At 42.2% G+C, this 27872-nt stretch overlaps 2 protein-coding genes and 1 long non-coding RNA gene across 5 annotated transcripts in view; 1 reads left to right on the forward strand and 2 right to left on the reverse strand.

Annotated features, from left to right (window-relative positions):
* The window catches only part of map3k13 (mitogen-activated protein kinase kinase kinase 13), a 29949-nt gene extending 17708 nt beyond the window's left edge, over positions 1–12241 (reverse strand). The window contains exons 1-2 of one of the 3 annotated variants that reach the window (XM_072397176.1): positions 12177–12241; positions 2369–2438 (exon numbers count right to left, since the gene is read on the reverse strand). The gene's annotated coding sequence lies outside the window, so the exon portion shown is untranslated. Of the gene's footprint in view, positions 1–826; positions 1002–2368; positions 2439–5315; positions 5505–12176 lie in introns of those variants that run through there. The other 2 variants (XM_072397177.1, XM_072397178.1) reach the window with 2 other exon arrangements.
* A 1123-nt stretch (positions 12242–13364) lies between these two features.
* On the reverse strand, positions 13365–27562 carry trpm2 (transient receptor potential cation channel, subfamily M, member 2). The gene is made up of 32 exons (XM_072397180.1): positions 27309–27562; positions 26632–26800; positions 26339–26519; positions 25842–26005; positions 25546–25726; positions 25367–25428; positions 25098–25298; positions 24474–24576; positions 23477–23598; positions 22002–22376; positions 21620–21757; positions 21391–21520; positions 21167–21312; positions 20881–20993; positions 20604–20702; positions 20155–20362; positions 18667–18785; positions 18443–18575; positions 17756–17927; positions 17437–17617; positions 17165–17346; positions 16918–17050; positions 16437–16524; positions 16123–16207; positions 15884–16029; positions 15702–15766; positions 15430–15459; positions 15247–15333; positions 15087–15165; positions 14891–14992; positions 14189–14305; positions 13365–14088 (listed from the first exon to the last, which is right to left on the reverse strand). The coding sequence occupies exons 1-32, from the start codon at positions 27467–27469 to the stop codon at positions 13972–13974; spliced, it is 4389 nt and encodes a 1462-aa protein (XP_072253281.1). The 5' UTR covers positions 27470–27562; the 3' UTR covers positions 13365–13971.
* LOC140319518 (uncharacterized) lies at positions 19872–21898 on the forward strand. The gene is made up of 3 exons (XR_011917963.1): positions 19872–19979; positions 20147–20292; positions 21630–21898. It is a non-coding gene; the product is annotated as an uncharacterized lncRNA (long non-coding RNA).
* Positions 27563–27872: the final 310 nt, after the last annotated feature.

The raw sequence follows: 27872 nt of genomic DNA on the forward strand, positions 1-27872 counted from the left end.
TAAAATGCTCTGTGGAAAACGAGGATGGATGGATGGATCTCTCCACCGCTCCACCCCGCCTCTTCTTCCTGTCCTCTAAAGCCTGCCTGCTGGATATTCATCCTGTGCAGTTACATAAACATGCTTGGTAGCAGAGGACAGAGGTGGACACACTCTGAGCTTCCCTGCTGCCAAGCAAATTAAGAGATGGATGAGGATGCACAGAGTTGAGAGGAAAGTCAAAGATGACAAAGCGGGCAGAGGGACATACAAAACGACGGGGTTAATTTAGGTTAAGCAAGAGCCTGTGGATACAAAGTCAGTGTGATTTGTGTTGGTGCACGTACACAGCTGCCCGTGGCTGTACAGAAAAAAACATGCGTGTCCCAGAAAAGCCTGTCATCTCTGACTACCAATCCCCAGAGGGTGTGCTTGATTCATTTGGTTGCATAAATTAAAAGCAGAGGAGGGTGGGGGGGGGGGGGCTGTGTTACCTTTACCTACATCTACACCTGTCCTTCAGAGGGCACTGAGATGTACTGCATCAAAAAGCAGCAGCAGCGTCACTGCTGAGCCTAAAATAGCGCCTGCACACACCAACGCACGACTGCTCAACACACTCCTGCAGCACTGCTGAACAAACACCGACATCAGGTCCACATGCAAATAGCACGGATAAAAAACACAAGAAGAAAATGACTTTTTGCACACGCGTGACGGATACAAACGATGAACTGCTTATTAGTGGAGCCACATATCAGAAACACAAGGAGGAAAAGAAGACCTCCACATCACACAGCTTCCACTCAGATGAATGACAAAGACACAGCATCAAGAGATTACTCACAAAGGACAGAGCTCAGATTCATGGTCCTCTCTTAGCTCTGAGGCAGGGATGGAGGAAAAAAGATAAAACCCTGGTGAGGATGGCTGAGCTGACGGTCATGAAGCAGGGAAAAACGGCAAGAAAAGCGGGGACAGAGGGACACAGACATTCCTCTAACTCCCGCAGCACCTGGGCTGTGAGTGGGTGGGCGGCATGTATCGTCACCGGGTCGTTAATGACCTGTACACGTCACGCTTTTCATGAATGGAAGTGTCTGACGCAGCAAGGACGCTGCTCACAGAGCAGACGAGGAGGAGGGAGGATGGGGGCTTCGGGGGCGGAGCTTTCTGAGAGAACTCGGGGGGGAGGAGGAGCAAAGAGGGATGAAGATGAAAGCAGAGGAGGGTAGATGGAGGAGGGGGGATATATTTCAAAGCGGCACCAGCTGTGCACAGCAGGTTAGGCTGCTGTGGCGTCTCTGTAAGTAGGACAGACAGTTTCTGCACAAGAGAAAATCCCTTTGTACCAAATCAGTAATCGGTTCGCCCATGCCAATTGTGACAGGACTGCAGTCTGTATACTCCATTGGCTATTTGCATTTCAGTGCAACATTAGTGTGTGCAGTCTTTCACTGTGCCTACACTTCAAAATATCTCGCCTTATGGTCACGTGTGGCGGCACAACAAAATGCACCCTCTGTAGCCCAAGAGTCAAAGCAACAACAGTTTGTCTATATTTTCAGGATTCTAACAGGAAAGGCAGCAAACATGAACAGTAAAGTAGGAAAGACAAATATTACTTGGAACTAATTTAGTTAAATACAACAAAAAGTCCGATGGATAGTGTTTTCTCCTCCACCGCCCTCAAAGAAAATACACATGGTCGTCATAAACAAGTTATAAGCAAAACTGATGTCACGATTTACAAAATATAAATCCTGTATATTTGCCATATCAATAAAAAGTTTGACCTTTGCTGCTGAGGATTTTTACATCAATTTGAACCCAAACTCTTTAGCATATCATAAACTTGACATAATACCGACATGAAAGCATGTCGAACCCTCTTTCAGATTAGTTTTCTCTACATTATCCAGAACAAAGTCAGACCTGTTCCTGTTGTTAAATTAACTGTTGGGATACAACTGTAGTCGTGAATTTATCACGCTGACCTTCCATTTTTACCTCCAGCGCGTAACTGCTCTCTGCAGCTGCATCTTCACTTGAAAAACGAGTGAATATTCAACAGCAATTCTGTTGCTGCTGTTCCAAGTCAAATCTCAAATTAAACCACCTGACAGCAGTCGATGTTAAGGAGGTTAAATACAATTGAAATTTGAACACAAAAGGCAAAGACAAAAACAATCTAAAGGGCAGGGCCAGAAAGTCCGAAGAATCGCTCTTTCTTTTCTCCAAAAGGTCACCCGATGTCTCATAATCTCTGACTTTTTCCTTTCAGCGTGCTCAAGTCCCCACTTTATTCAGCCAATCCTCAGACCAGTGCATGCTCTGCGTGTGCGTCATGTTTTTGTGTCTTTGTGAGTGTGGCAGAGCCTGTATTGACCTGTTAGGTGGTTTCTGAGCATCTCAGAGGCCTGCAAGGTGGAGTCTGGTCTCTGGTTGTTGCTTCTCACCTGCACACAAACACACAAAAAGAGTGCTAAGTTAGACTGACAAAAAAGAAAGAAAAAAGAAATGGTGGTGTGCGTGAGGATGTGGCCAAAGCTGAAACTGACCGTGGCAAAAGGAGGGAAACAAAAAAAAGGCTGATTAGGAGGGAGGCTTACGGCTGAGAGGAAATGCTTAGGGAACAGATGCTTCCCTAGTGTTCTTGATTCAGGCCCAAACCTCTGGGGAAAACGATGATGGGGTGGGGCAGCAGGAATGTAATGTTGCATGGAGTGTGTGGGGGGTTGGGATTTTAGGGCAGCATTGTCCAGTCTCTGTCCTCAAGCCACACCCCAGCAGGGGACCCTGCCAGTGGAGGAGGGATGGTATCCCAGAGTGAAGTGGAGGCAGAGGCGTTCAAACACTGCCTATAAATGGCGTGAAATGACACTTAAACGAGTCACGGTGCAGATGGCAGTGGATGCCGGCTCTTAGGAGACTGACAATGTCGAATGGTAAGTATCTCAGCGGACTGCTGGTTCACCTAAAAGTGCCCATTTTAAGCATAGTTGTAGCACTCCTTTGGCTACAACAAAGAAAAAAAAAAAAAAGAGGGAGCTCAAGATGAATTTCTAATCTTGCTGTGGCATTGAAGACAACCCTATATACACAAAACAGAGCTGGGGAATTCCCAAAAATAGAGCTCTAGTTACATATTGACAGAGTGAGAGACATTCAATATCTACAGGAGGGTGAAGCTCTAATACTTGATCTGTTTGCTCAGCGAGAACATCAAGCCCTGCTCTAAAGCTGAAATTCCAAAGTCCAGCCGATCATAAGCCCATGAGCTCATGTGGAAAAACACAAACAGCCTCACTCGAATACAAGAGGAAAGCCACGGTCAAGTTTTCTCTACAGAAAATAAATCTGTAGCCACTGCTTGCCAGTTTAGTTATGACAGCATAAGAGATGGGTACAAGCGATACCATATACTTCAAAACAACCCTAGAAAGGTTCACACAAGTTTTGAGAAAGAAAAATCAAACAATCTGAGGATATTAGGTTTCCGCTTGTAAAGGCCTATCCAGCAACTACACTGTTTATGCCGTACAATAAATATAAATACAAGCTCAAAGGTCCTGGCACACGTGAGGTTTTGCTCTGCTTTTCTCAAAAATCTCAAACACATTTACACATCGTAACTCCTCTCTTGTCATATCAACAGTGATGAAAGCTACATACTAAAAAAAAGCACTGACTGAGGATGCAAAGTTCTGCTTTAAAAACCGAGAGTCCTGGCATAAATGTGAATGTCAGTGACCAATCTATACAGCAACACACCTTAAAAACTGCAGAGGAATGGCTGTCCAGACAGCCCAATCTGATCTGCTGTCACTGGTGTGTGGCGTTCATGTGAATGATACACACTGAAAAGTGTTGTGTAGAAAGTGTGGAAGTTCAGTCCATTTGTATGCATGATTTGAAAGATTTTAAAGTTTTAAAGTGGCTGATCAATGCGAGTGCATATACTAAATAAGCAGATACATTAAGAGCCGAGGTTTATCTCAAACAGCACATCACACCCCTTAAAAGGCACAAATTCACACTCTGACCAGTAAAAAGATTAGTTCAGACCGGATTTATTCACAGGATTTAAAATTGCACCTTTGGAGAGCAACGAGCAGGTGAAGTCCAAGCGACCTCACCTCAAACAGAGACTGACTTTCAGTGCAGTATGTCTGCTGAAATGTGTATCACTGAAGACAGAAAAAGGCCCCATTTTGTGCACCATGCCAAGTTGGGACCCATCCGATCCCACATCTGCCATATTTACTTGATTGCCTGGTTAACAGTGCTATTAAACAGTGACACTGAACACCTTTCTCTGTTTGTCACGTCCACCTTTGGAAAGTTTCAACAGAAAATGAATGGTAATCCTGTCTTTAAGTCCCTATGGTCTCACCTTAATTCCGTAATTTTAAGTTTTCTTTGAGATTGTTGATTAATTCATTAAATCACACAGCAATAGAGGAACATTTTCTTTTTCAAGTTTCAAGGAATTTCAATTTCCCGTAAACAAATTTCAACAGAAAGTCTGCGTATGTGCAGATAAAGATAGCCCTAAGCTACTTGTTTCATGGAGACATTCATACAGCAGGGGGCCAACTCCTGTTTTTGGCTATGCGACTATGTGAAAATGATCCAACATGTCACTCTCACACGTGTAACGTTGCCTCGAATTTACTCAGACACGTCCGGAAGGGGCTGGAACACAAACGTACGCAGCGCTCACCCCGACTTCTTCTGGACATCAACTGTGACACATTGCTACACACACATTATTGAACAGTGCGTCTACCATCTCCTCAAATAAGCAGTTTATCCATCCATTTTTTTTATTTTTTATACCCACTTAATCCACTTACTCCAGCTGCCATTGGGTGAGAGGCAGGGTACACCTGGGACATTTTCCAGGGCCCGGAATAACTTCTTAAAATTTGGCCTCTCCTTTGGCCCTACCAACATTTCCGCTTGCTGGAAATGTTAAATCCACAAATTCTTTCAGCCGTGTGGTTTAACTTTTAAATGAGAAGAACAGCGTTTTCTTTAATGATCGGTCTTTATGAAACAAATCTATTTGGTTTTATCGTTGTGTTTTTGTCTTTCTTTCTACTGGAAAGCAGTACTAGTCATTTTTATTTTTTTAATTTGTTTATCTATTTGGCATTTAATTCAAATCATTAATCAGAAATAAAAAAGTGTCACTGGTTAAAGCACCAGTTTAAACTTAAATCCATTGTGTCACAACCAATGGGTGATGATATTATTCTTACTTTTTAGATGGTTTAGTGGAGCTACATCGAAAAGTAAGACGGCTTCTCGGAACAGGAAAAGAATCTCACCTCCGTCTCTCAGTTTCCCTCCTCCAGTGATGGCCGAAGCCTCCTGCTCTGCCTCCATCTCTGATACACACAGGATGAGCAGCCAGTCGGTGCTCAACGTGTCCTGGCTTCGCCTCTGAGTGCAACAGAGCTGTAAACCACACTGGCTCAGCTCCGTTATACACACTCATTATTATTTCACCAGCAGCGGAACAGCAGCATTGACAGCTCCTGTGTCCCCCCACATTAATAAGAAACAAAGCAGCGTTGCACACATCAGCTTACAGCGGTTTACCTTTCCAATCTGCCATCGCAGGCAGGGACCAGGAACAAACACTCACGTCTGTAGTTACTTACATATACAATTTATTTCCACGGGCGACTTCTTTGGATCAGTTTCAATTGTAAATTCACTGTATAATATGTTCTTTATCAGAAAACTGTGTTTCGCAACAAAGTCTAATACAAGTTGTCAGTATATCAACAATCATTAACAACTAGTGGTCAGAAAAGTAGAAGACTTATTAATCCCTCAGTACAGATGAAGGATAAAAGGATTATTTTAGGTATAACATATGTCAAAACATTTCTGGATCAAAATAATCAGCTTAAGCATGAAACCTTGAAAACCCTTTCTCCCCCCTGAAACTATCGTGTTCCTTTTGTTGCATGTATGCAAGCTTTATTTTGAGGTGGCATCTTTTTTTACAAAAAAAAAAACTTGACCTGACTTATTCTCATCCTTGAGATCAGGTGATCTGCAGGGTGATTTTAGCAGAGTTTCCCCAAATGCTTGCTTGGTACCAACTGCGCTTCATTAAATCGTGCAGACCTGAGTCAGCAGAACAATGTTTTGACAAATGATTAGATTGAGGGTGTTAGATGAGTCTAATGGGATAAGACCGGCTCAAACTGCTGACTTCACCGACGAACCAGTTCGGCTAAAATGGATGGCAGCAAGCGTGCCAGCCCAGCCAGCTGTGGTCGGTTGTGCATGGGCGGGCATTGATGAGCGAGTTCTGCCCACAGCAGCGGACAATGTTGAGAGACAGATAATACTTGTGAGATTAGCATGCTGAGCCAACCAACAGCCCATACCCTGACCAATCTGCACTCAGAGGAAATTACATAACAATGACTGCTCCACACCCACAGAGGATTCTGCGTGCACCATCACGGCAATCCACCTAACCCGAATTCCTCTTTATCGTGAGTTCAGAGTGGGCTGCAGGAGCAAACGGATGAGGAGCAGCGGGCAGAAAACCCGTTTGTACGATCCTCCCTCTCAACTGCATGCGCCTGGTAATCCCAAGCGTGATTGAGCGGATTGCAGCGCACACAGCAGCCGCTCTTAGATAACACAAAATGTTTTGAAGGCTCTTCTTCCTTCTAATTATTACACTTGCACATTGCAGAAGTGGACACAAACATGGATGTTGTGTTCGTGAACACTTCACCTTCCACTTCCATAGCCACGGGGGGGTGGGGGGCGAATGTGGGGTGGCAGGCAGTGGTCTGTCTGCGATTACAGCTGCGTAGCTGATGATCGTCACTGGGGTGAGAGGTTAGAAGAAAGAGAAGAAGCAAGGTCACTGATGTGCAAAGAGAAGAGACACGCTGTGCAGCATTTAACCACAATACTAAGCATGTTTATGTGCCAACCAGTGCCTTGTACATATTATTCTGCTTTCAGAATCCTGCTTACATTGTTGAACTGGTCTTGTGAAACCTGTCTCTGTCTCCTGGAACTCAAAATAAGATCCTAATGGTTCAGTTGATTACAAATAAAACCACATGTGACACTCGTGATCAGAAATCTGTTTGCTTTGTGCACATGTTAGGGCGGCATGACTCGCCAGGTTTCATACCGAATCCAGAGGATGATCAAAGCTGAGATAAGAGAAAGGATCTCAGGTATTTGTCCAGTTGTTACACTGTTGGAGCACATTTCTCTGGGTGTTAAGTAACATTTGGAGATGTTCAAAGAGGATTAGTTCCTGTTTTTCCGAGTGCAGCTCAAACATTGAAAGTCTGCAACTAAGAATTATTTTCAGTATCAAAAATAAAATCTTTTAGCAGTTAGCAGCCCAATATGGGCTTCAGTTCAAAAGCTTTGTTTGGCCAGTAGTTTAAAGCCCACAAAGTTATCCTTTCATTTGTGTTAATGAAAAAAAACCCCTCAAATATTCAAATTATTACCATCATTTTCTTCATCAGTTGAACTATTTTATGGTCATGTGATGATCTGATGGAGTTATTATCCTCATTGCATTCGACGACCATTACTCACAGATACACGAGCGCGAAATATTACCAAGATCTATGAATAACATAGAGCTCTATGCATCCCTGCTATTCACGGTCTATTCTAAAGACATCCACATCAGAGGTCAGAGGTACTCAAACACACATGCAGCCTGTATGACTTGTGCTCCGGCTCCTGCTCCTCCACTCGTGTGTGTTAATATGCTCCCCATGAGGGGCTGCGGGCTGTGGTAATTATAGAAGCACTGCCAGCACAAATATCACAAGAGAAAAGTACATTGAAAACCGCGCTCTGCTGCGCGAATACAGTGCAGTGCATTCAAAGCACACACTAAAGAAACGGCGAGCATCCATTATGACTGCACCTTGATCCAACTCTGTATGCCAGCTCCCCTGTAAAGGCTTTTCAAGGTGTTTGGCCTTCATGAAGTAAAGCCAGCTCAATATTAGCAGCAAAGCCCTGGCACACTTAAGAGTTCAACAATGCTAAGTTAATGTAAGCAACCTCACAATCGCAACTGTAATACCCCTGCCCAAATGTACAGGGATGTAGAGCTTAACCCACTTCTTAACAAAATCCCAGCCCTCAAACAGGCTGACCAATGAGCCTCCTGCAAGTGTGTCCAATGTGCTCTTTGGCAAACGATAATTCCCTCTCCAGGAGGGACAGCAGCACAGATGAGCCCGGAAGACAGACCACAATTACTTTCTTAACCACTCTGAGTAGTCATTATTGGCATTTTCTGGTCTGATATAGATGTAAGGAGTGCCGGGCGGGCTCTCGGTGTGACAAGCTGGCCCTGCGTGGGTACACAGCCGGGGATGGGGTGGAGGCAGGTCCTGTGGAGCTCAGAGAGCGTCATTACTGAAATGTCAGTCAGCAGGAAGGGAAGGGAAGGAGGAGAGGGCATAAGGGAGGGGGATTGAGGAAGAGGACAAAGATAAAGATTGGAGAATGAGAAAGATGGAGGAAAGGAATCCTCTTTTACATCCCTCCCTGGTCTAAGATTGATCTGTTTGCGCTCGCCTCTGTCAGCACTCAGCCCATCAGCACCCAAACAAATACTTTTTAAAGGAAAATTAAAGATTCATTTTCTCTAAAACTTTTTTTTTTTTTGGTCAACCTTCAGTTCGGACGTGTTGGTCTTTGGTCAGCAGTGAGACCCACAGACCAGCGAAGGGATTTTTTTTCACCTCGGATCATGTAACTGAGCAAAAGGGGAGGAACATTTTCACTGAATCGCAATCTCAGAACCATCAGCGTTCATCTGACGGCAATTTAGATTTCTAAATGTATCTGCATGACCGGAGCACAGAACAGGAAGTCTTTGCCTAGATATCCATTATCCAGACATCCGCTGCTCTAACGGGAAGCCCAGAAATATTAGTTACTAGTCCTCAGAGGCACGGTCATTAGACCATTGTCGATGGGTTTCTCCATTGATCCTGGCTAATTATGAGTCCTGACAGGAAGAGTAATCAGTCACAACTGGGAAATAAATATCACTCACTCTCACATATAAGCTATTGAAATGATTCATCAAGACAAAATACAGCACAGAGAAGCTTGAAATATCCCAGAGCTCCTACTGCTGCATTAATGTGACCAAAAAAACGGGCCAGGCGAGTATCCAAGGCTGGGATTAGAGAGATCAGACAAGCTGCAAGGCCACACTGGCTCTGTTGCTCCACATGTCAATTACATTAATACAGCTTCCTGTCTGGGCGCCAGCATCAGGACCTGCCTTCCCGTGTGCTGGCGCTCAGCTCTCCACAGCACAGATGTGCAGGTACACATGAAACAAACACCATGTGGCAGTTTCACCGGTGTGACCGACTCATTTCAGGAGCACGGTTTGAGCGAAGAGGAACAAAAAATAAATAAAAAAAGTGCTCAAAAATCTGAACTAAAATCTAAACTGAAACTGCACAAGGTTGATTTATTTCAACAGCAGCAATAAGTGAATATGTGGTGAACAATTTCTCACATACAGTTGGCATAAAAGTGGGTATTTCCAGACCTGTGACGCTGCACTGTCTGTAGGACTGAGCCAAGATAAACCAGTTCCTGCATTTATCATTATGAAGGAATGTGGCTCTCAGTGTGGCAAAGACAAACAGTCACTTTGGGATATTGTTATTGTTGGTTTAAGTGTCTCCATGGGACAAAGAACATCGAATTCAGGCAGGAACCTTAAACCGGTCCGGACTTCTGAAACAGCATATCAATAACACACAAAGCCACATCATGCATTACTACGCTTTTTGTGTTTTTCCTGCATGTTATTACAAGTCACGTGATGTGACGTGATGTGACGTGACAGAGGGACACTTTGCCTCATACTTTAACTGTAACCCTGATCGTTTGGCCTGTCAATTTAAAGACAAGCTCGAAAGTATCAAATTTGGGGAAAATGTGACAGAAACGATAAACATCAACCAGAGCCAGAAAACATTTCTATGTTACGTCACAGATGATCAAAACTGTCCAACTGGACTACTCTAAAACAAAAATCTCATCAAACAATACAGCTGGCGTCATCCGTTGAGCTAAATTCAAATCCTGTCGCATGCATGCGTTTTATTACATTTGCATGCGAGACTGGAGGAAACTCCACTCTTTTCCAGTTGTAATGTCCCAGGGAACTACACACATGTAGTTTCAAGCCTCTACTCTGTGTTGAAACTGAACTAAGTCTACTCTTTCTTTCTTTCTTTCTTGGTGCCAGAGCCCAGGTTCTGTGTCCCTGCCGTCTTGACACATAAAGAAATAAAAAATAAATCTGCCCACATGTGTTGCTGCTCACGTGTGCTGTAAAGCTGGTGTTGGCTGTCCTCATGCCACGCTTGAATACACAAAGAACACCCAAGAGGCAAACCCTTTAAGCACAGTGTTGGCGGGGGACCACATTTGGCTGATTGGTGTCATGCTTGACCTGTGACAGCACCACGGCCGAGCAGCAGCTACAAGGGTGCTGAGGCCATGAGTGAAACATGTGGACCCGTGCTGGAAACGTAGCTCTCAGCACAATGAGGGTGGAACATAATGCTGCTGTGGTGACAGAGCACAGCATCCAATGTGGACCGACTGTCAAAGCACGTCGGCAGAGACAAATATGAGGCGGTCGAAACCTTGAAGACCGTTGTGGCGTGAAGTAGTCGTCAAAGGCAGATGAATGATTGCGTGTGATCTGTGTCAGATGGCTTCTGAGAGCTGCTCACAGAGAGCAAGCAGGGTGAGACGTTTCCAGAAAGGCATCTGACAGCGAGTGATCACGGATGGCTACGTCATTCAGATGGATCTACATGAAACTAATGAAGTTCAATGGGAGAGCTCAGCAATAATGCAAAAGCTCCAATGACTAATTCTGTCACAAACACTTTGGAGACATCTTAAATCACCTTTGAGGTCCGTCTGGAAGCTGCGGTTTGGAGACTTTAAGCTCAACTTGGCGAAAGTCAATGAAGACCTGCAACGTGACCCTTAACATCAATAAACTGTGCCTTAAATTGGACAGAAGTTACCCGCCCATCATGAGCAAGGCTGTTCAACACAAGACATGGATTTTAAAATGCAAAGACACAGTACTAAAATTCAACCCAGAAAGAAAAAGATGCGCAGGAAAACATTCATTTTTCTTAAAAACACACTTAAGAGAACCGTTCATTAGGCAGATGACCAATAATCATACATGGATAAGAAGTCTACACAAGGATGGACATAAGTTAGTGTCATAACAAAGCAGACCATGGCTTTAATGTGTTGGACAATAACAAAGTTCACTATTAGATAGTTAAATCAAATGTTTGGTCTTATCTCAGTGATATTAAAATGCAACAACACCTTAAACAAGAAGTGTATGCTCTTCCTTTCACATGAATTTATGGTAGCCCTGTTGTATTGTTATTGAGGTTTGTTACTTTAAGCCGAGTATAACTGGTGAGTAAATCATATAGTAACAACAGAAAATTAAAAAAACAGAAAACAAAACTATAGCCAACCTGTCCCAGCAAGGAGATCGTTTGCTCTTCAGCCACGTAGTCAAAAATTCCAAACAAAAGTACAATCTGAGAACACAAAACAAACATTTCTTCTCTTGCCTCTATAATTTCGCCTCTTCTTCTTGCACGAGCCCACGGCAACCTATAATTTCTTCCTTCTCCTGGTTGAAACACACGACTCAGGAGTCACTTGGTAGATTTAAAACAGTTCGGTAATCAACAAGATTGTTACATAATGAGGGCAAATAAAAAAAAAACGAACCTTATTGGCACGGTCAGCAACTGCTCTACTGTACATCTCCTATTAGTCTCCAAAAATTATTGCTAAGGGTACCAGGTCGTGTTGAAATAGCATTCAAATATAAGCTGATTTGTGGCTCAAAGTCCATTCATAAGAAAGACTAAACAGTTGTAACAATCTGGGGTAGTCGAGTTAAAGCCTGTAAACCGCAGCTCAATGACAGCTGCCTCAGTCGGCACATTTATCCTCATCGCAAAACCAAACCAGAACGTTTTTCTTCAAACTCTTCAAATGGAGCGGCTTTAATTTCGCTATAAGGTAAAAACTTCAGTGAAAAGCAAAGGAACCCTGAAGTTTTTTTTGTTTGTTTTTACCGTTTAGTGCTTCTGAATCCCGCAGAGATGTCCGACCGCTGATGTCTTTCGGTTCATCTATTTACTAGAATGGTACGGTCTCATGAGCGTGTTGCGTCACTTCCGGACACTCTCACTCTGTGGCACCTGTAAACCGCTCGTCAAAGATCGTCTACTAAGACCATGACTCGCAGCGACAAAAAATATGAACCGGCCTCTGAAGGACGAGCAATAACTGCTTAATCAGATCACTGGCAAGTTGTGTCGTGGTAATTAAGTAAATATATTTATTGCGTCTGTGCAGTTTTAAGGTACTAGTATTTCCATGTCCTCCTATTTCACACTCACACTCCAACAAATTTTCCAATTGCTTTACCTTGTACTTATCATTGATTTATTTCTTAAAAATAAAATACATGTCATGGATTACATTGTGAATTTTATGAACAATATAATACCAACGCTACTCTTCGGAGAGTGTTGCTAAAAAGTGTTTTTACACGTTCAGTAGATATCATTATCAAATCCATGTGATCCAGGGGGAACCCTCCCAAAATATAATTTAGCCCACAAAAACAGAGGACCGCAGTGATTCAATTAAGGTTTATGGGTATGACAATAAAGCGGAGTGGGAGCTCTACTTGTCATTTTCTCTCTTTGAAGCTGTGTTTAAAAATAGCTGCTCTGCGCCCGCCGGTGTACTTACAGGATGAATAATAACTATAATGACATTTTACCTTTGAGCGTTCTGGGCGCCGTTTAATCACTGCTTTTAACGGTCTTCACAAAGTCCAAATATGAACTTCAGATTATCTCGATGATGTTGCATAATCAATTAACTGCGCTTATGAAATAGTTGCTTCTATAGACCGAGGGGCGCGATTTCTGCTCGTGACCTTATGAATTTATCAAAATCCGTTATCTCAAGTAGGGAGAAGGGAAAACAGTGGGGGAGCGAGGACGGAGTGAAACCGATACTGCACCGTCAGTCTGGCCACCTCCGCCTCGACCAATCAGAGCCCGCTGAGGCTGCTCCGAAACTAATGCAACTGCAGCATGCCTGGCAGGAGGAGAAAATCCCCTGTACAGACGAGTCGTTTGAGATAAACCTGTCTGCAAAAGACAAGTATTTATGTTACTCTCTAAAAACAGAAGAAGAAAAAAAGAGGCCAAGACAATTATGCAGGTAGCTGTTTAATAAGTTGCCAATTAACAATAGTGCCCCCCAATGTAAACTGCAACTAACGCCGAGGAAAACTGAACCGGTGACATGTTTTACTGGTTAAACTTTAATTAAAACATAGTAAGTCACATCTCTGCATTATTTTTATTATTATTATTAGGCTATTATAGTTGGGACATCATTTAACCATTCTGCTATGTTGCAATGCAGTGAACTTTTTCCACACACGGTACTTCACTTCTGATAACAAAATTGATTTCTATGTATCGTCTGTAAACAAAATTATGAATTACTGTCGCAATTTCGCAAGACATTACTATAATAATGAATTACTACAGTATAGTGTTTAGACAACTATGGTGAAGTGAAAGTGCAGTGACTTTGTGCTGCATTGGAGGAGGTGAAGTATTTACCCTCAGTGTTCCCATGTGTGCAGGAGCATCGTGCGTAGATACAGACACAGTTCATCCACAGCAGCATACTTATGGCTTTACAGTCTTTTACACTTTTCTTCACATGTACTTTCAGTGCAACACAAATGCATCTGTGTGAGCCTTAACAAAAGGCCACACTGACAGGCAGAAAATAACCTGAGGACGCAGAGGCACATTTTTGGTTACAGTGGCACGAAAGTCAGAACATCCTGTTGTGCAGGGCTGCAACCTGCCTCAGTGAGTGTATTTGGTTTGAGCCCAGTCTGGTTTTGCTGCTCACCTCCTGCCACTGAAGACCACAGTGGCTGCTCACCACCTGAGAGGTAGGACATGATCAGATGACAAATGTGAGTCAAATATGAAATAGTGGGTGTTGACTATATCATACAATAATAAGCCAAGGGTGTTCTTCTCACCATATTGTCGACATCCACCATCACTTGGCTCGCTCTGTCCAGGTGAATGCTTAAGACGGTGGTTTCCACCCAGGCGTTATCTGTGTTCCTGCAGTCATCTACATAGCCTTCAAACACCTGAAACACAGGAACACGGCAGCAGCAAGTCAGACTTTATTCATTTCATTTAATTTTAAATTAATCCTTAATTGCCACATTTAATTTAATCTCTAAGCAGTAGTCAAACTAAACAAATGGTGTTGGATTACAAGTTTGATCCCTCAAAAAAGCCAGTAAAAGTATCTTTAAAGCAAAGCCCAGAATAGCTTAGGTCTCCATTAAATATACCAACTTTTGTGGTGGAAGATTTTTGCCTTCTGTTGTGATCAGTACGAAACATTTCTGAGAGGAGGTCTGCTTACTGGTGCACTTTACTTATTATTCTTCACTGATTCCTACTGCACTTGCTATCAAGAGAACCCTGTATATACAGGTCTTCATGAGCTAGACAACATAATACATGTGAATGTTTTTGATTTTGGTCCTACACAGTTTTATACATTTGTCTTCTTTTTTACTGCTTTGTCTAAATGGATTTAATGTTGATACGTGTACTTCTTTGACTTTACACATAACTAGAAGTATTAGGTTTTGTAATTATCATTAATTTGTCTGCCTTTAAACCTCGACTCTAACGAGGTGAACCAAAACTTTCAAACACACCTTTGTTCCCGCTGATACGTTTGCATTTACTGTTTCATACAACTTATTTCCCAGGGTTCTCTTAAGAGTCGCTGGCAGCTGATCAGCAGAGTCAATGGGCCCCTGAAGGTTTAAAAAAATCACAGGAGAACAGGACATTTATTTTAAGAGTTCAAAAAGTAAAAACCATCTGAGCAGAGCAAACACAAGCACTCACTCCAGGTAGAACAAAGGTTTCTTGACTCTCATCCCAAACTGCCAGGTACTCCAAAACAGACCTCTCGCTGTCTCGCCAGCTGAAAGTCTCAAAGTCTTAGATCATGCCAAGCAAGAACGACAATGTTTTTAAATCTCTGTAAGCCAATGAGAGAGCCTACCGTGTAAGCACAAGGTCTAAATTCAGGTTTGGACCGAGTCGGCTGAATGCTCCTCGTCCTTTTATGCCCGTTCTCCCTCCCGGGTTTCTATTGATAAGAGGATCCATATCACACATCAAGGCCTGCTTCTAAGGTTGCTGAACGTGCTATTTGTTGCGTAGTTGATCTTATATTGTATCGTACCTGTACTTATCCAAGACTTCTGGTTCGGATCTTTTAGGAGAAAGAATAGACGAAAGATATGCAGATGTAAGGAGAGGCTTTGTAATCAGACAGTGGACACAGTCAGGAAGGTTAATTAGTTCAACTGAAATTGTTTAGAAAAAAATTAAAGTCACTAAGGGTTATTAATTATATGCAAAATAATATTTGAGGAGGAGAAGCGCCTTTTGGATTGTCTTAGTGGCAAAGGCAACCCACAGTCTGACTATTGGCCCTCTGATGTCAAAACATACCCGTCCGTTTGGTCGCCACAATCCTCAGAGGCATAATAAAATGGCATGTAGGAGCTGAAGCTGACCTAAAAAAGTTTTTTTTAAAAAGGGACATCAAAACCACTTGATTACAACAATCCTGGACAATCTTTCTGTGCAGTGATTTTTCTGAGGCCCAGCAGCTGGTGATTTATGCAAAGTACCTCCCACTGCACTTTCTCCTCAGGCACAGGAAAGCGCGTGAGTTTGCTGTTTGGGTAGTGAAACTGACGGGAGTTCACGTGGAAACTGTCCTTTTTTTCTGAAGTGTTCCTCAAAGAGTCGTGAGACTCATCTGTTACGACCGCAGCTGCAGGAAAAAGCAAAAGTGGGAGTGAACTAGAAAAAAAAGCGTAATAGACTTATGTAACAGTAATGATTAATGAGGAGTTTGATTACTGACGCAGTGTTTGTGATGCTTTTGCAGCAAACCCCTGTGACTTCAGATTGTCCACAATCCACTGCAGGGCTTTGGTTGACTTCATGACCTGATGAGGCAAAGTAAAGTGGGTCAAATACTTTTAATAGCTGCTCATGAAGATTTTTGTCACTGTGGTCATCTGCAAGTAAAAGTCCACAAATACAGGAGTGCACCAAACACCATCATCTGTTTTTTACGTGTTTTTTTTTTTGCATCGTGCGCTGCTCTCACAGCACATTGGAACATTTTAAAGGCACAGGTGCAACATTAGTGCCAAAGAAAAATCAGGTCACAACCTGCTCCTCTAGCCTAGCCAGTCTCTTCAGCACAGCAGCAGAGCTCGATTCCTCTTCCCTCTCCAGCCACTCGGTTATGGTGGTAACCCTCAGGAAACAAATAAGAATATCAGTGTTTGTTTCAAGATCACAACCGCAGCCTTAATGAAATATTAAGCAGCACTCAGGCTAATATAACCATATCCTGATCCCAGCTCTGTATTTAACAAGTCAGCAGTATGAATCTTTTTCTCCTAAACTTCCATCTGATGTGTGGGAATTAAATTAAGAATCGTGGAAATTATTGTTAGTATAGAAATGATCAAAGTTTATGAAAACATACAGCATAATCTTATTTCTCAGGGACTTTACAAGCTGCATATGAAAACTATTTGAGACAGTACACAAAGTAATATTTTGGGTATTTAGGATTGTGGCAGATGTGATGAGGATACAAAGTACAGCAGTACTAAAACGGATATATTCCTGCAGGTTTTTTTACTTTTGGGCTGTATCCAGGATGCGTCTCTCTGTGCTCTGGCTTTGCTCTTTCTTTGCAGACTGCAGGTATCTGTCCTTCATCAAGGTCTCCCAGGACAGCAGCTCCTCTTCCTCGATCTTTGAGAGCTTATTCTCTGAAAGACAGCATCGCAATGCTTTGTATCACCGCCTTACCCAATACTGAGTGGAGTAAGCACTTTTGCTTAATAAGTTTTAGCATATTTAGAAATGAAAGACTCAGTCCTTACTGAACTCTTTGTAAATGATGGGGGGCTTGCAGAGCACCATTCTCCTCATGAAGAGGTAGACATGACTGAGGATGATGAAAGGAGGCGGGGCAGCCGGCCGACTGTGGTACTCCTTAATTAACTCGTATCTTTGAAACTTCCAGATTCTGTCCGTGTTGTCCTGAACTTCCTGGAATGTAAAGCTGTGAAGATGCATGAAGTAAAAAAACAATAAGGCTTACTCACGGAGGCAAAACACACTTGCATAGAGTTTGACGCTGAAGAGAACTCACTTGAAGATTGCTATGAGCAGGTTGAGCAGCAGAATGTTGGCAAAAAGCAAGTAAACACAAAGCATGATGATGGTGAGCCACTCGGGGAAGGCTGGTGTTTGGTTTTCATTCAGTACGGGACACTTGGGCTTCAGAGGATCCGTACCATTCATGCTGCACGAGTTTATGTCAAATTCTGCATCTGTTGAAGACAAACGCTGAATCTTGGTAAAACTAGCTTTAGGTGTGCACAAATTAATTATCTTTTTCACAAGACAGAACTATATAGTGTTTCAACTACCATAAAAGGGATACTACAACTGCATACAGCTCAACTCACAATCAATATTTGTGGGAAATGTCCCAAATATGATGAGGTACGGCTCGTAGACAGCCCCACGCACAATCCACTCCAGCCGGTTGTCGTTGTGGATGAGAATGCCTTGTTTGGCCACACCATACGCCACCACCCAGATACTCAGTAGAAACATGAAGAAGAACATATCCATCATCTGGAGGACAAACAGAAATCGATCACAGGAAAGAAACACAGAGAAAACAAACACAGCTGCAACCACAGAGATGTACATTTTTCTGACTTTTACTGGGAAAATGATTAAAACCTAAAACTTCTGCTTACTGGATCTGGAAACCCTGCCAAAATCATCACTTCTGGAACATATTCCATATTTAGCAGCAACAAGTTTCAGCATTTAGCCTTTTGTTGTAGGTATAATCTCCACACAAACCAAAGGATAAAAGTACTGAACATACAATCAAAAACAGACTCTCTTGAAAATCAGGAATAGAATAACTTAAAGTAATTGAACACAATCTATGACAGATTGAAATCTATTGTGGAATCAAACAAACAAAAAAAATAACAGCCATAACTTTGTGTAAGAACACCTTCAAATAAACACACGGCACTCATCTCATCACCAGACATCATATGGAGGACCAGCATCCTTTTGCTATCACAATATATCAAGCAGACTTGCTCTAGAGTGGTATGTAATGCTCTCACCATCCTTCTGACGATAATGATTTTGGGTCCCAGGGTTCGACTGATACTGAAGATGGCCATTAGACGGAGGCAGAAGACCACAAAGTCGATGCAGAGGATGATTTTACCCGTATAAAACAGCTCAGTTGTCAGCCTGAAGTAGACAAACCCGGGTGAGTCACAGATAATCCAGCAATTAGAGATATTTTCAATGCCTGAGGTGTTTGTCTGACACAGAAAATTACCTGAACACAAGGCCAAAAATAAACAGGACGATGGACAGGACGTCTAGAATATTCCACAGGTCCTTTATGTACAACTTGGATTTCTTATGAAACCCAAAACCGTCTGGATCATAAAACAGCTGAGACAGAAAAGACAGATTTAAAATGTGATTTCAGAAATGTTTTACATCCTATAACCCTTTGCAGATGGCATACTGCGGAGCACACATGGGCAATATACAGCCTGAAGACCAGAAGCAGCATGTGGACTACCTCAATCTGATCCTTAAATGCTTTATACTGGGGAAAAATGTGTTTTTAAGAACTGAATTAATGCCCATTGAGACTAGAGAAAACAAAGCTATTCTGCCATTCTACCTGGTTCCAGAGAACGCACTGTCTACATTTTTAAACAAATTTAGTTTTCTTTCGTTCAGCAGCGTGCTGGCTGAACCAGAATGAGGAGGCATGCCTCAAAATAGAGCAAAAAAAAAGTTACTCTAAATGTTGTGTTTTTTAAATAATAGATTGATTGCTTTAGCTGAGTCAATATGCCCCTCCAAAAAATAAAAAATAAAAAAATCCGGCTCCAGAAGAACAAAATGATCGCAGTGGAGGGATAAAAGCCAAATGTCAAATGTCAAAGTTGCTCTAAAAAACCTGGTAAACTGAATAAACTAGATAAAAAGTTGGAGGAAATCTATGTATCAGTCTACATCAACTTCATATCTGCCTCGCTTAAGCTCATACTTCACCAAAGAAACTTTGACATTCAGCAAGAAGATTTAAATCATTTCTCTATTTTGAAAATAATCAGATCTTTCCCTTCTCTTTTTCATGCCATATTTGCCATGCGTTCAAACATGTTGATATCTATTCAAGCAAAACATGTATGTTATTGTCTGATTATGTTATCATGCCGCCAAATTATTGCCAGAAGATTGTACAAGAAGTTCCATGAACCATATCAAATGTGACTCCATTAACATCGAAACATCGACACCTCTGCTCAAAGAGTAAAGGAACTAATTGGTGCCCGCTGTTTTCCCATTACCCTCTCTAAATCTATTCAGTTTTTTTTGTTTCCACCAATTTTTTCAGTCTATTTTATAAGAAAGAAAAGAAATTTTGAATTTTCACATTATCTGTGCTTACGTAGGGTTTTGTGAAATCTATTGGAAACACCACTGTTGTGCTTTTCAAAGGCCTTTCAGCATATAGACTGAACTGGCCCAGGCAGCTAGCGAGTAACCTGTTCTTCTACCTGGGACACAGCTTCCAATGATGCACTTCAGATGTATGGATGTTCCAAGTGTCCTTTGGCTCTTCATCAGGTCCTCACAAAACACACGTATAGCATCCTGCTTGTTTGATAAATTAATTTCTAGAAATCTCCCTTTTTACTAATTCATATATCCTATGAAAAGGATAAAATAAACCTCCATACTTTTCGATGTTGTGTAGGAACACTGTTCGTATCATACATGTGTCTGCGCTGCAGCCGCTCACCTGTCTGACCTCCTCACACACCAGAGAGAACAGCCAGATGTAGAGCAGCAGCTCTCCAGTAGAGGGTGTGGTCTGGAAGTCAGTCATCAACACCACAGCAAACAGGAAGAGGAAGGCGAAGTAGGATACAATGTTAAAGTAAAACTTGACCTGTGGAGAGCTGTACAAGCCCTTCAGTCTTGACCAGGAGCTCAGAGGCTTCTGCAGGCTGTGGACAGAAAGGTGGCTCAGGATAAAGAGACATTTAACTGGTTGTTTTCCAGCTCATGTCTTTTTTTATTTTTCCCCACTCACCTTTGAGCGGAAATCTCTACTTACAAAATAACAAAAATGAAAAATACTAAGTTGTTTATAAACCCATTTAAATGCAATGCAAGAGGAACACATTTTTTCAGTTTTGTATCGATGATCCAGGGAATAGTTGTGTTTAGCTGCAACTGTCCACTCACGAGCCAGAAGAATTAGTTCTGAAAGTGCCTCCTGTTACTGTCTGCACCGTCTTCATCTCCTCTTTCTTCTTAATGTCTTTTTTTACGAGTTCGTCACGTCTGGGGAGAATCACAGTGACACCACTGATGAAGTATGACAAATATGCACATTAATGATAATAAATTCAGATCTTTTGTCTCATAATGCATACATTATCATAAACTGGGCACAGGTATCTTTAAAACTATTTCTGCCCCGCTGAATGTTAGGGTTAAACTACTTTTACAAAGAAGCAACCTGAAAACCAGAAAGCCAGTGTAGATGAGAGGGAAGAAGACCATGCAGATCAGCACTCTCCACACGGGGCTGTCCACTGAAAGCTCACCACACCAGATCTGAGTCAGAAGAGCCTGAAAGATGGGGATTGTTATCACTCCAGTGACTGTAATCTTTAAAGAGATATGATACCAAACATTCATGCAAAATGGCTTTTCTCTGACTCAATACAAACCGTTGAAAATTTTGGGACACAAATTACAAGCCCTATAAAAATAAAAAAATAAAAATCTGACTTTTGCGTCACCTGAACGCCTGACAGAGCCACAAAGTTTTTATCATCAGCTACCAGTGCCAGCCGCAGGCACGTGGTTCCGCCCCAGGAGTGTGACGCACGAACCAGCAACTTCTGAGCACGTTCTTCATCACTGCTGTGGCACTCGTTGAACACACCTGTACACGGATATACAATCACTGATCAATTCTAACTCTGTCAGTAAAGCCCATCTACAGCATCTGTCTGTCTCATACCGATGGCGTGCTTTTCATAATGACCGGCGAGCTCGAGCATCTCCTGTGCCTCATCTGCGTCAATTCCTTCTTCTGCCATTTTCTTCAGGATCTTAGTGGCAGCCAGAGCAGTAGACATGCAGTCTCTACACTGTACTCATACAGATACAGCGAGATGCAAGGTCATATACCTGTACACTTTACACAAATGACTGTTAGTAGATTTAGTCTCTTCTTGTGTTTTCATCACCTGCTCCCAGGCAATTTCAGCCAGCTCCTTGTTGTTCTGGACAACAGCCCAAAGGAAAAGGTCTCTGCCTGCGTCCCTCTGGGCCTCGGCACCGTCCTGTCTGAATGGAGCCTGGGAAGCTGCCGGAAGTTTAGATAGCTAAAGGAGAAGTGATGTAAAGGGTTGCATTAACTGTATAGCCGGCGTTTCTGATACACTAAAATAAGCAGCAGCATGAAACTTCTAAAAAGGATCGTCATGGCAATGTGAAATTTTAAGAAACTAATTACACTATTTTGCAACAAGACATATTATGGTAGGAAAACAGTTTAATCTTTGATTAAATCAAAGGTAATTCCCCACAGACTGTTGGACAGTAAGCATGTTGGATAAATTCACTCACTGTTACTGACGTCTCCTCCATAGACATGCTGAGGTGGTGCTGAGGTGTGGAGGGATGATAGATGGGCCCAGCGAATTTGCCCAACAAGTGGCGCACCTCGTCAGAGACATGAGTCAATGAGATCCTTTCCCCTTTTACTGTGTGAACACGAGGTCTGAAGTGCAAGCCTCGCCTCCTGCGGCGGTGAGAGCTGCGGACCCGCTTGGCTACCTTGCGTAGAAAGAAGCAGCTGGGCAGCTGTTGGTAGAGCTCACACAGAGTTTCCTCCTCCTGCAGGAAATCCCTCAGTTCCACGCCATTCTCCAGCAGCAGATTCACAAATTGAGGCTTGTTGCCAACCAGAGCTGAGAATAAGGCCCAGTGGAGGTCACTGGACTAGAGGATGAGAGTGAAGTGATGTCAGGGGGAAAGAAGAGATTTAATATTTACTAAGACAATTGCTTTTTGTGCCTAATATCATAAAACGGTTATGATATAAGGTACTTAATTCATCCTGACAAAATAAGCTGCTACCAGCTTATCTGACTGCTTTTATTTTGTCCATTTACAAAGTTTAATGGTGGCACAGCATTTGTTGATATAAAGTTTGTTGATACTCTCTTGTGAAAAAGAAAGTTTTCTGAGATTTTACGTATCACTTGATTAGTATTTGATTAGTATTAGCCAAAATGCAGAAGCAGTGTCTGAAGTCATCCCTTTCTGCTTCAATAAAAAAATGTTTTGGCAGTTTGTTGGTAGGAGCATTCAGGAGGGTGTTAACACAATGCCAAGGAGGAAAGACATCAGCAGTGATATTAAAGTGGCATCTTGTTGTTGCCCATCAATCTGGGAAGAGTAACAAGGTCATTTCAAAAGTATTTCCATCCAGAAAAATTTGGTTAATAAGGTGTAGAAAGGACAACCGTGCAAAATGTCTGAACATCTAGATTTGGTCTAGAAGTGCTTGGTCCAGTAAGGTCCATTATTACTATAAATACACTATTATCTGCAAACCTCAATGAACTGAAGCAACGTTGCAAAGAAGAATGATCAAAGATACTTATAACATCATACAGAAAACCATGACTTCAGGTTATTGCTGTTAAAGGTGTTCCACAACCTACAGGACTGTGAGGTGTTCTTACTTTTTCACACACTGCTTCTGCATTCTGGCTCAGTTTTTGTTAAATATTTTTACAAAACTCAAATTAAAATGCAATATGTAAAACCTTAGAATTAAAACAGGGTCCACTTTCTTTTTATCATTACCGTGCATGTTCTGTGCCACACTGAGGAAACAATGACACAGCTAAAAGTAGAATTAATGGGGATGTTCATCAATATGGAAATTTAAATATGTCACCAGTAGTTTGTCACCCCTAAGAGATGTCATGTAATAACAACAAAATGGCTTGTGAAATGCAGATAAGTTCAGATCACGCTACTTCTTTGGCATTAGGGGTAAATGTAGAGTAATGTACAATGAGCAAACCCACCTTCCACTGGCTCTCCTCAGTGAAGATCTCAGTCTCAGCTATGTCCACTCTGTTCCAGGCTATAGCCAGCTCCAGCTGCCTCCTCCAGGACTCAATTCCCAGTGTCTCATTGCTCCTTGAAGCTGAGTGGAGGATTTACAGCAGCAGATAAATTTCTTTACACTTACTTGAAACACAGACTGTAGTGGATATGCCACATCTCGTCTTTCTCCCCTCTTTTACATTGCACACTGATTGAACTGATGACCAATTCTGTTATTGCTTTGTCCAATCAATATATTAAAAAACATAATCACTTGCTAGGACACAAGCTAAACTGAATCAGGTTATTTTTGGTGTGTTTTGCTCAATATCTATGATAAATAAATTTTTTGACAAATATATATATATTTCTTAATAATCCTTTATCACTTTTACCTTGACATCACTGACAGTAATATGGTTTTAACGATGATGCATTGCAGTGACGGAATAGTTGGGGCCATGGAAAGCAAATGTTTGACTCATAAACAAAGATGGAGAAGACAGCGGATGTCTGACAGTGTTTTGATGATTCAATGGAACCCAGTGGCGAAAAACATGGACAAAGCACACGAGCTGAATCTAATTAGGGGAATGTTTCGTGTGATGGACTTACACTTTTGTGCACTTTGGATCAGCATTCTTCCATACACACTATGCATTGAGCCTGGCTATAATGGGTTTTAATGATGCCGGAAAAGTCTGGAGGAAGCACTGCATGTTTCTAAGTAGTTTAAATGTATCTATCAAGGTCTTGCTGTATAAACCAGAGCACATTAAAGAAAGAAACATAACAGCTGGTCGTCGATCATAGTGCATTTGACACCACAAACCAGTCTCTTAGCTTTCTGAGAGGCAACATAATGCTTTATAATAGCTGTATTAGCACTAAGCTTTCCCATCTTCAGACTTAATGCTGTGTTGGTTGCCTGTACTGCAGTCAGTCAAGTCAGGCATTTATAGTTTTTATAGTTGCCTTTGAGTAGTGCTTGGAGAATGGCCACATCCACGTCCCCTTGACTGTCCTCGCTTACTCTAAATATGGTCAGCAAGTGAGACATCCTGATGATGTCCTGAATCTGGAAAAGAAAGGAGGCATAGGGTCAGTTGTACAAAGTGTTATTGCCTGCAAAAACCCTCTGTAGTGTTTTGTTTCCCTTTTAAACCAGAAAAGCGTTGAGATGTGGAATTCTATCTTAAATGAATTAGGCAACATAGTTTACTAAAATCTGCATTAACCAATTTAGTGCTAATTCTTCCGATAAAAGAAGATACTGCCAAGACCTCATGGTAAGGAGAAGATTTTCTACATTTGGGATGATTGATTTGGAATGCCAGGAAGACATTATCAGAATATCTATTAGCTCTTTTCTCTCTCTCAATAATTCTGTTGATTTTGGAGATGTCTGTCTTCCAACAGCATGAATACAAGGTTATCTATGCTTCAGAATGCCAACTAAAGTGAGTAGATATCCATAAGAACATTTTAATGGCTTTCTTCATGGGACCACCTGCAGGTCAGGTTTTCACTCATTCAGTGAAACACCTCCAGTATGAAAATATAAATCTAATTGCTGAGTTATTCTGTGAGTTCACAAACCTTTTTGGTCCATTCTAGAATATATAGGTCAGGGAAGCGTTGATACTCTTGCCCAAAAAACTTTTTCATCAGCTGGTGGATGAGAGCGATGGTGACCCGGCTGATCGGCAGTCCCGACACCTGGGCGATTACATCTGCTATCCTCCCGGAGCCCTCCAATATCACACACGGTGTGCCGTTCAGCATGGCATTGTAGATGGTCTGAGAGGACACACAGATAGGGGTAAGAGCATGACACAAGGATGGAAAGCTAAAAACTGCTGACTCACATTTAGCGTGCCTGGTCCTCCATCCAAAACCACACATATCACTGGGATGGTCACACCACTCTCTAGATGTTAGACAATAAAAATCGATTAAAAGCGGGTTAGATCAAAAGATTCCCCTTTGAGATGTTATCTGTAAAAGCTTTCAGAATTTGTGCATTAATGCATCAGCTTATTTTAACCTTTGAGTCCAAGTTGCTTCTTGGAAATGCATTTCTCTAGAAGAGAGCGTAGTTCGATCTCCACACCATAGCGTTCATTGGTCCCGTCGTCCACCAGCAGGAAGTGAGTATGATTGTTGTCGAGACAGGATAGTTGGCCCTGGCTTTTAGTGTCCATTAAATAGTGTGCAGGGAAGCAACCCTGCAGGTACAAAAAAAAACCAAAACATACAGAGAGATAATAAGTCATAAAAGGCAGTAAATTATGCAGATGATGAGGGTCTGCCAGATATAAATGAAGAACGTGTAAATCCTACCTCTGGATGCACCAACTTGTCCCTATTGTGAACCACTCCCCATGGGGCTATTCCGATAGCCACAATGTTACCCTGCATGGAGCTGCTCAGAGCGTAATCCCTCACAGCCTGCCCCACATGCTTCATCACACCTGTGTGGGTACCGCCTGTGATGATCCACGCACCTGAGAACGAAACAGCAAGTCCACAGTCAGGTTTCACTCTCAGCCACTTTCACTTGAGAGATCATGCAGTGTTACATTCATAGAGTTGATTTGAATGTGAAAACAAAATGAGAATAACAGATGGCATGTTAAATTTAACAATTGAACCATTCAGGCCTTCAGATTTATGTATAAATACATTTGACCCAACATTCCTTTGGCAGCCTGAATCTGAATGCAAGTAGAGACAACATCAGTACTCATATAGCTCATACTTTTGCATACTTTCTGGCAAGTTCTTGTTACATCTTAGTATCAAACACACATATGTTTCTCTCTCCCTTGCTCGCTGACCTGTCGTCTGTGCCACTTTTGTGAGTCCTCTGTGAAACATGTTCTTGAGACGAGCCTTCAGATAGAAGTTCTTGGCTCCTCCGGTCACTGAGATGAGCAGGTTGGGAGGCGAAAGTTTCCACTGTTCAGTCAATAAGTGGTACAGCTTTTCGGGGCTGGTGTCTGCGGACACTCGTGCATACTGGCAATGGAGATGCACACAAGTGCATATGGAAAAGGCACAGATGAGGACATGTATGCAGCAAAATAAAACACAGTAATGTTCTTTACATTAAGAGCGAGAGTGGGTTCACCTTGGCTGTCTTTTGTCCCAAACCACCAAAGCTGATGTCTCCAAAAGCATCAGTGGGCACCTCACGGACATGTCTGTGTCTGTCCCACGTCTGCCCAGTGAAGTCCTCTGGCTTGATGGCTTCATCTGTATGAGCAGCCTTTGGGTAGCCACACTTACAGAATTCCTCTCTTCTAGAAAAGCACAATTGTTAATAAATTTACACCACAAAGTCAGTACAAAGGTTCATGGTCTGCAGATATGCAGTTTTGCCAGAAAATCTTCCCTAGTTTCCTTCATCTGTCATTTCTTGTTCACACTTCAGACAGTTGGCCGACATAAGTTCAAAACATTACGGTTCTTCTCCGCCCTGAGTGCTCTTTCCCGTCTCCCTATTTTAACCTATTTTTGTCCTAGTTAAAAACGAAAAAGGTCTTAGACATTTAGTAGTCAAAACTGCTTGTTTTTAACAAACTAAAAAAAACAAAAAACTACAATGTGACAACTTTTAATCTTTTTGCTGCACATTGCAAATTCTTCTGCATTCAGCTCTACGTTATTTCAAAGCAGACTAATGGAGACCTCTGACAATTATCATGAAAAAGTCATGACAACACTATTCTCACAGTATCACTGAGCAGCAAATACAAGGTCAGTTCAGAGACTGTCCAATCATCAGAAAACGGCAGCTCAGCCTACCTGAGATCCTTTTCAAAAAAGCAACATTCCTTCTTGCAGATATTCTCCCTGATCCAGGCGCAGGCATGGCGCTGGAAGGAAGGGGAGAGGGACAAGTGTTTAGCAGCTGTACTGATCGCCAGAGTATGAACCAGCTGTGAGTCTAACTCAGCCTTCCCCATCCCTGTGCAGATCAGATCTGAGACGAGCTGCGGGCCAACAGCACGACGGGAGAGAGCAGCCACTGCAGTCTGCACTGTGGGTGCTGGCTTGCTCTCAGCACTGCATCAATGATGTCAGAGCTGATCGGCTGCTGAGCTGGATGCTGAAATCTGACCAAACCTCTTACTGACTGCACAGGACAGAATTGCAGTGAAGTCACGGCTGTGAATGAAGGATTTACCGGCGATACTGATATTGTTTTAATTATTTTAGGCAAAAATTCACTGTAGTTCAGCTTTATCACAAAATAACAGAAGAATCCAATAGTGGAGACAAACAAAGTGCATCTACTTGACCATCGTTTATCCTACTTTTAATCAATGTTACTACATCTCAGGGAAAGATGCTGTACTCACATTACTC

This window comes from Leuresthes tenuis, unplaced genomic scaffold (genome assembly GCF_036924035.1).
Source record: "Leuresthes tenuis unplaced genomic scaffold, fLeuTen1.0.hap1 SCAF_12, whole genome shotgun sequence".
Taxonomy (NCBI): Eukaryota; Metazoa; Chordata; class Actinopteri; order Atheriniformes; family Atherinopsidae; genus Leuresthes; species Leuresthes tenuis.

Coding starts and splice junctions, on each gene's coding strand:
- trpm2 (XM_072397180.1), bottom strand. CDS start 27,469: ATGGGGAAGGCTGAGTTAGACTCACAGCTGGTTCATACTCTGGCGATC. Junction 20,363..20,603: donor AGAACTAATTCTTCTGGCTC/GTGAGTGGACAG, acceptor TTCTGTCCACAG/CCTGCAGAAGCCTCTGAGCT. Junction 17,618..17,755: donor ATTTCCCACAAATATTGATT/GTGAGTTGAGCT, acceptor TGTCTTCAACAG/ATGCAGAATTTGACATAAAC.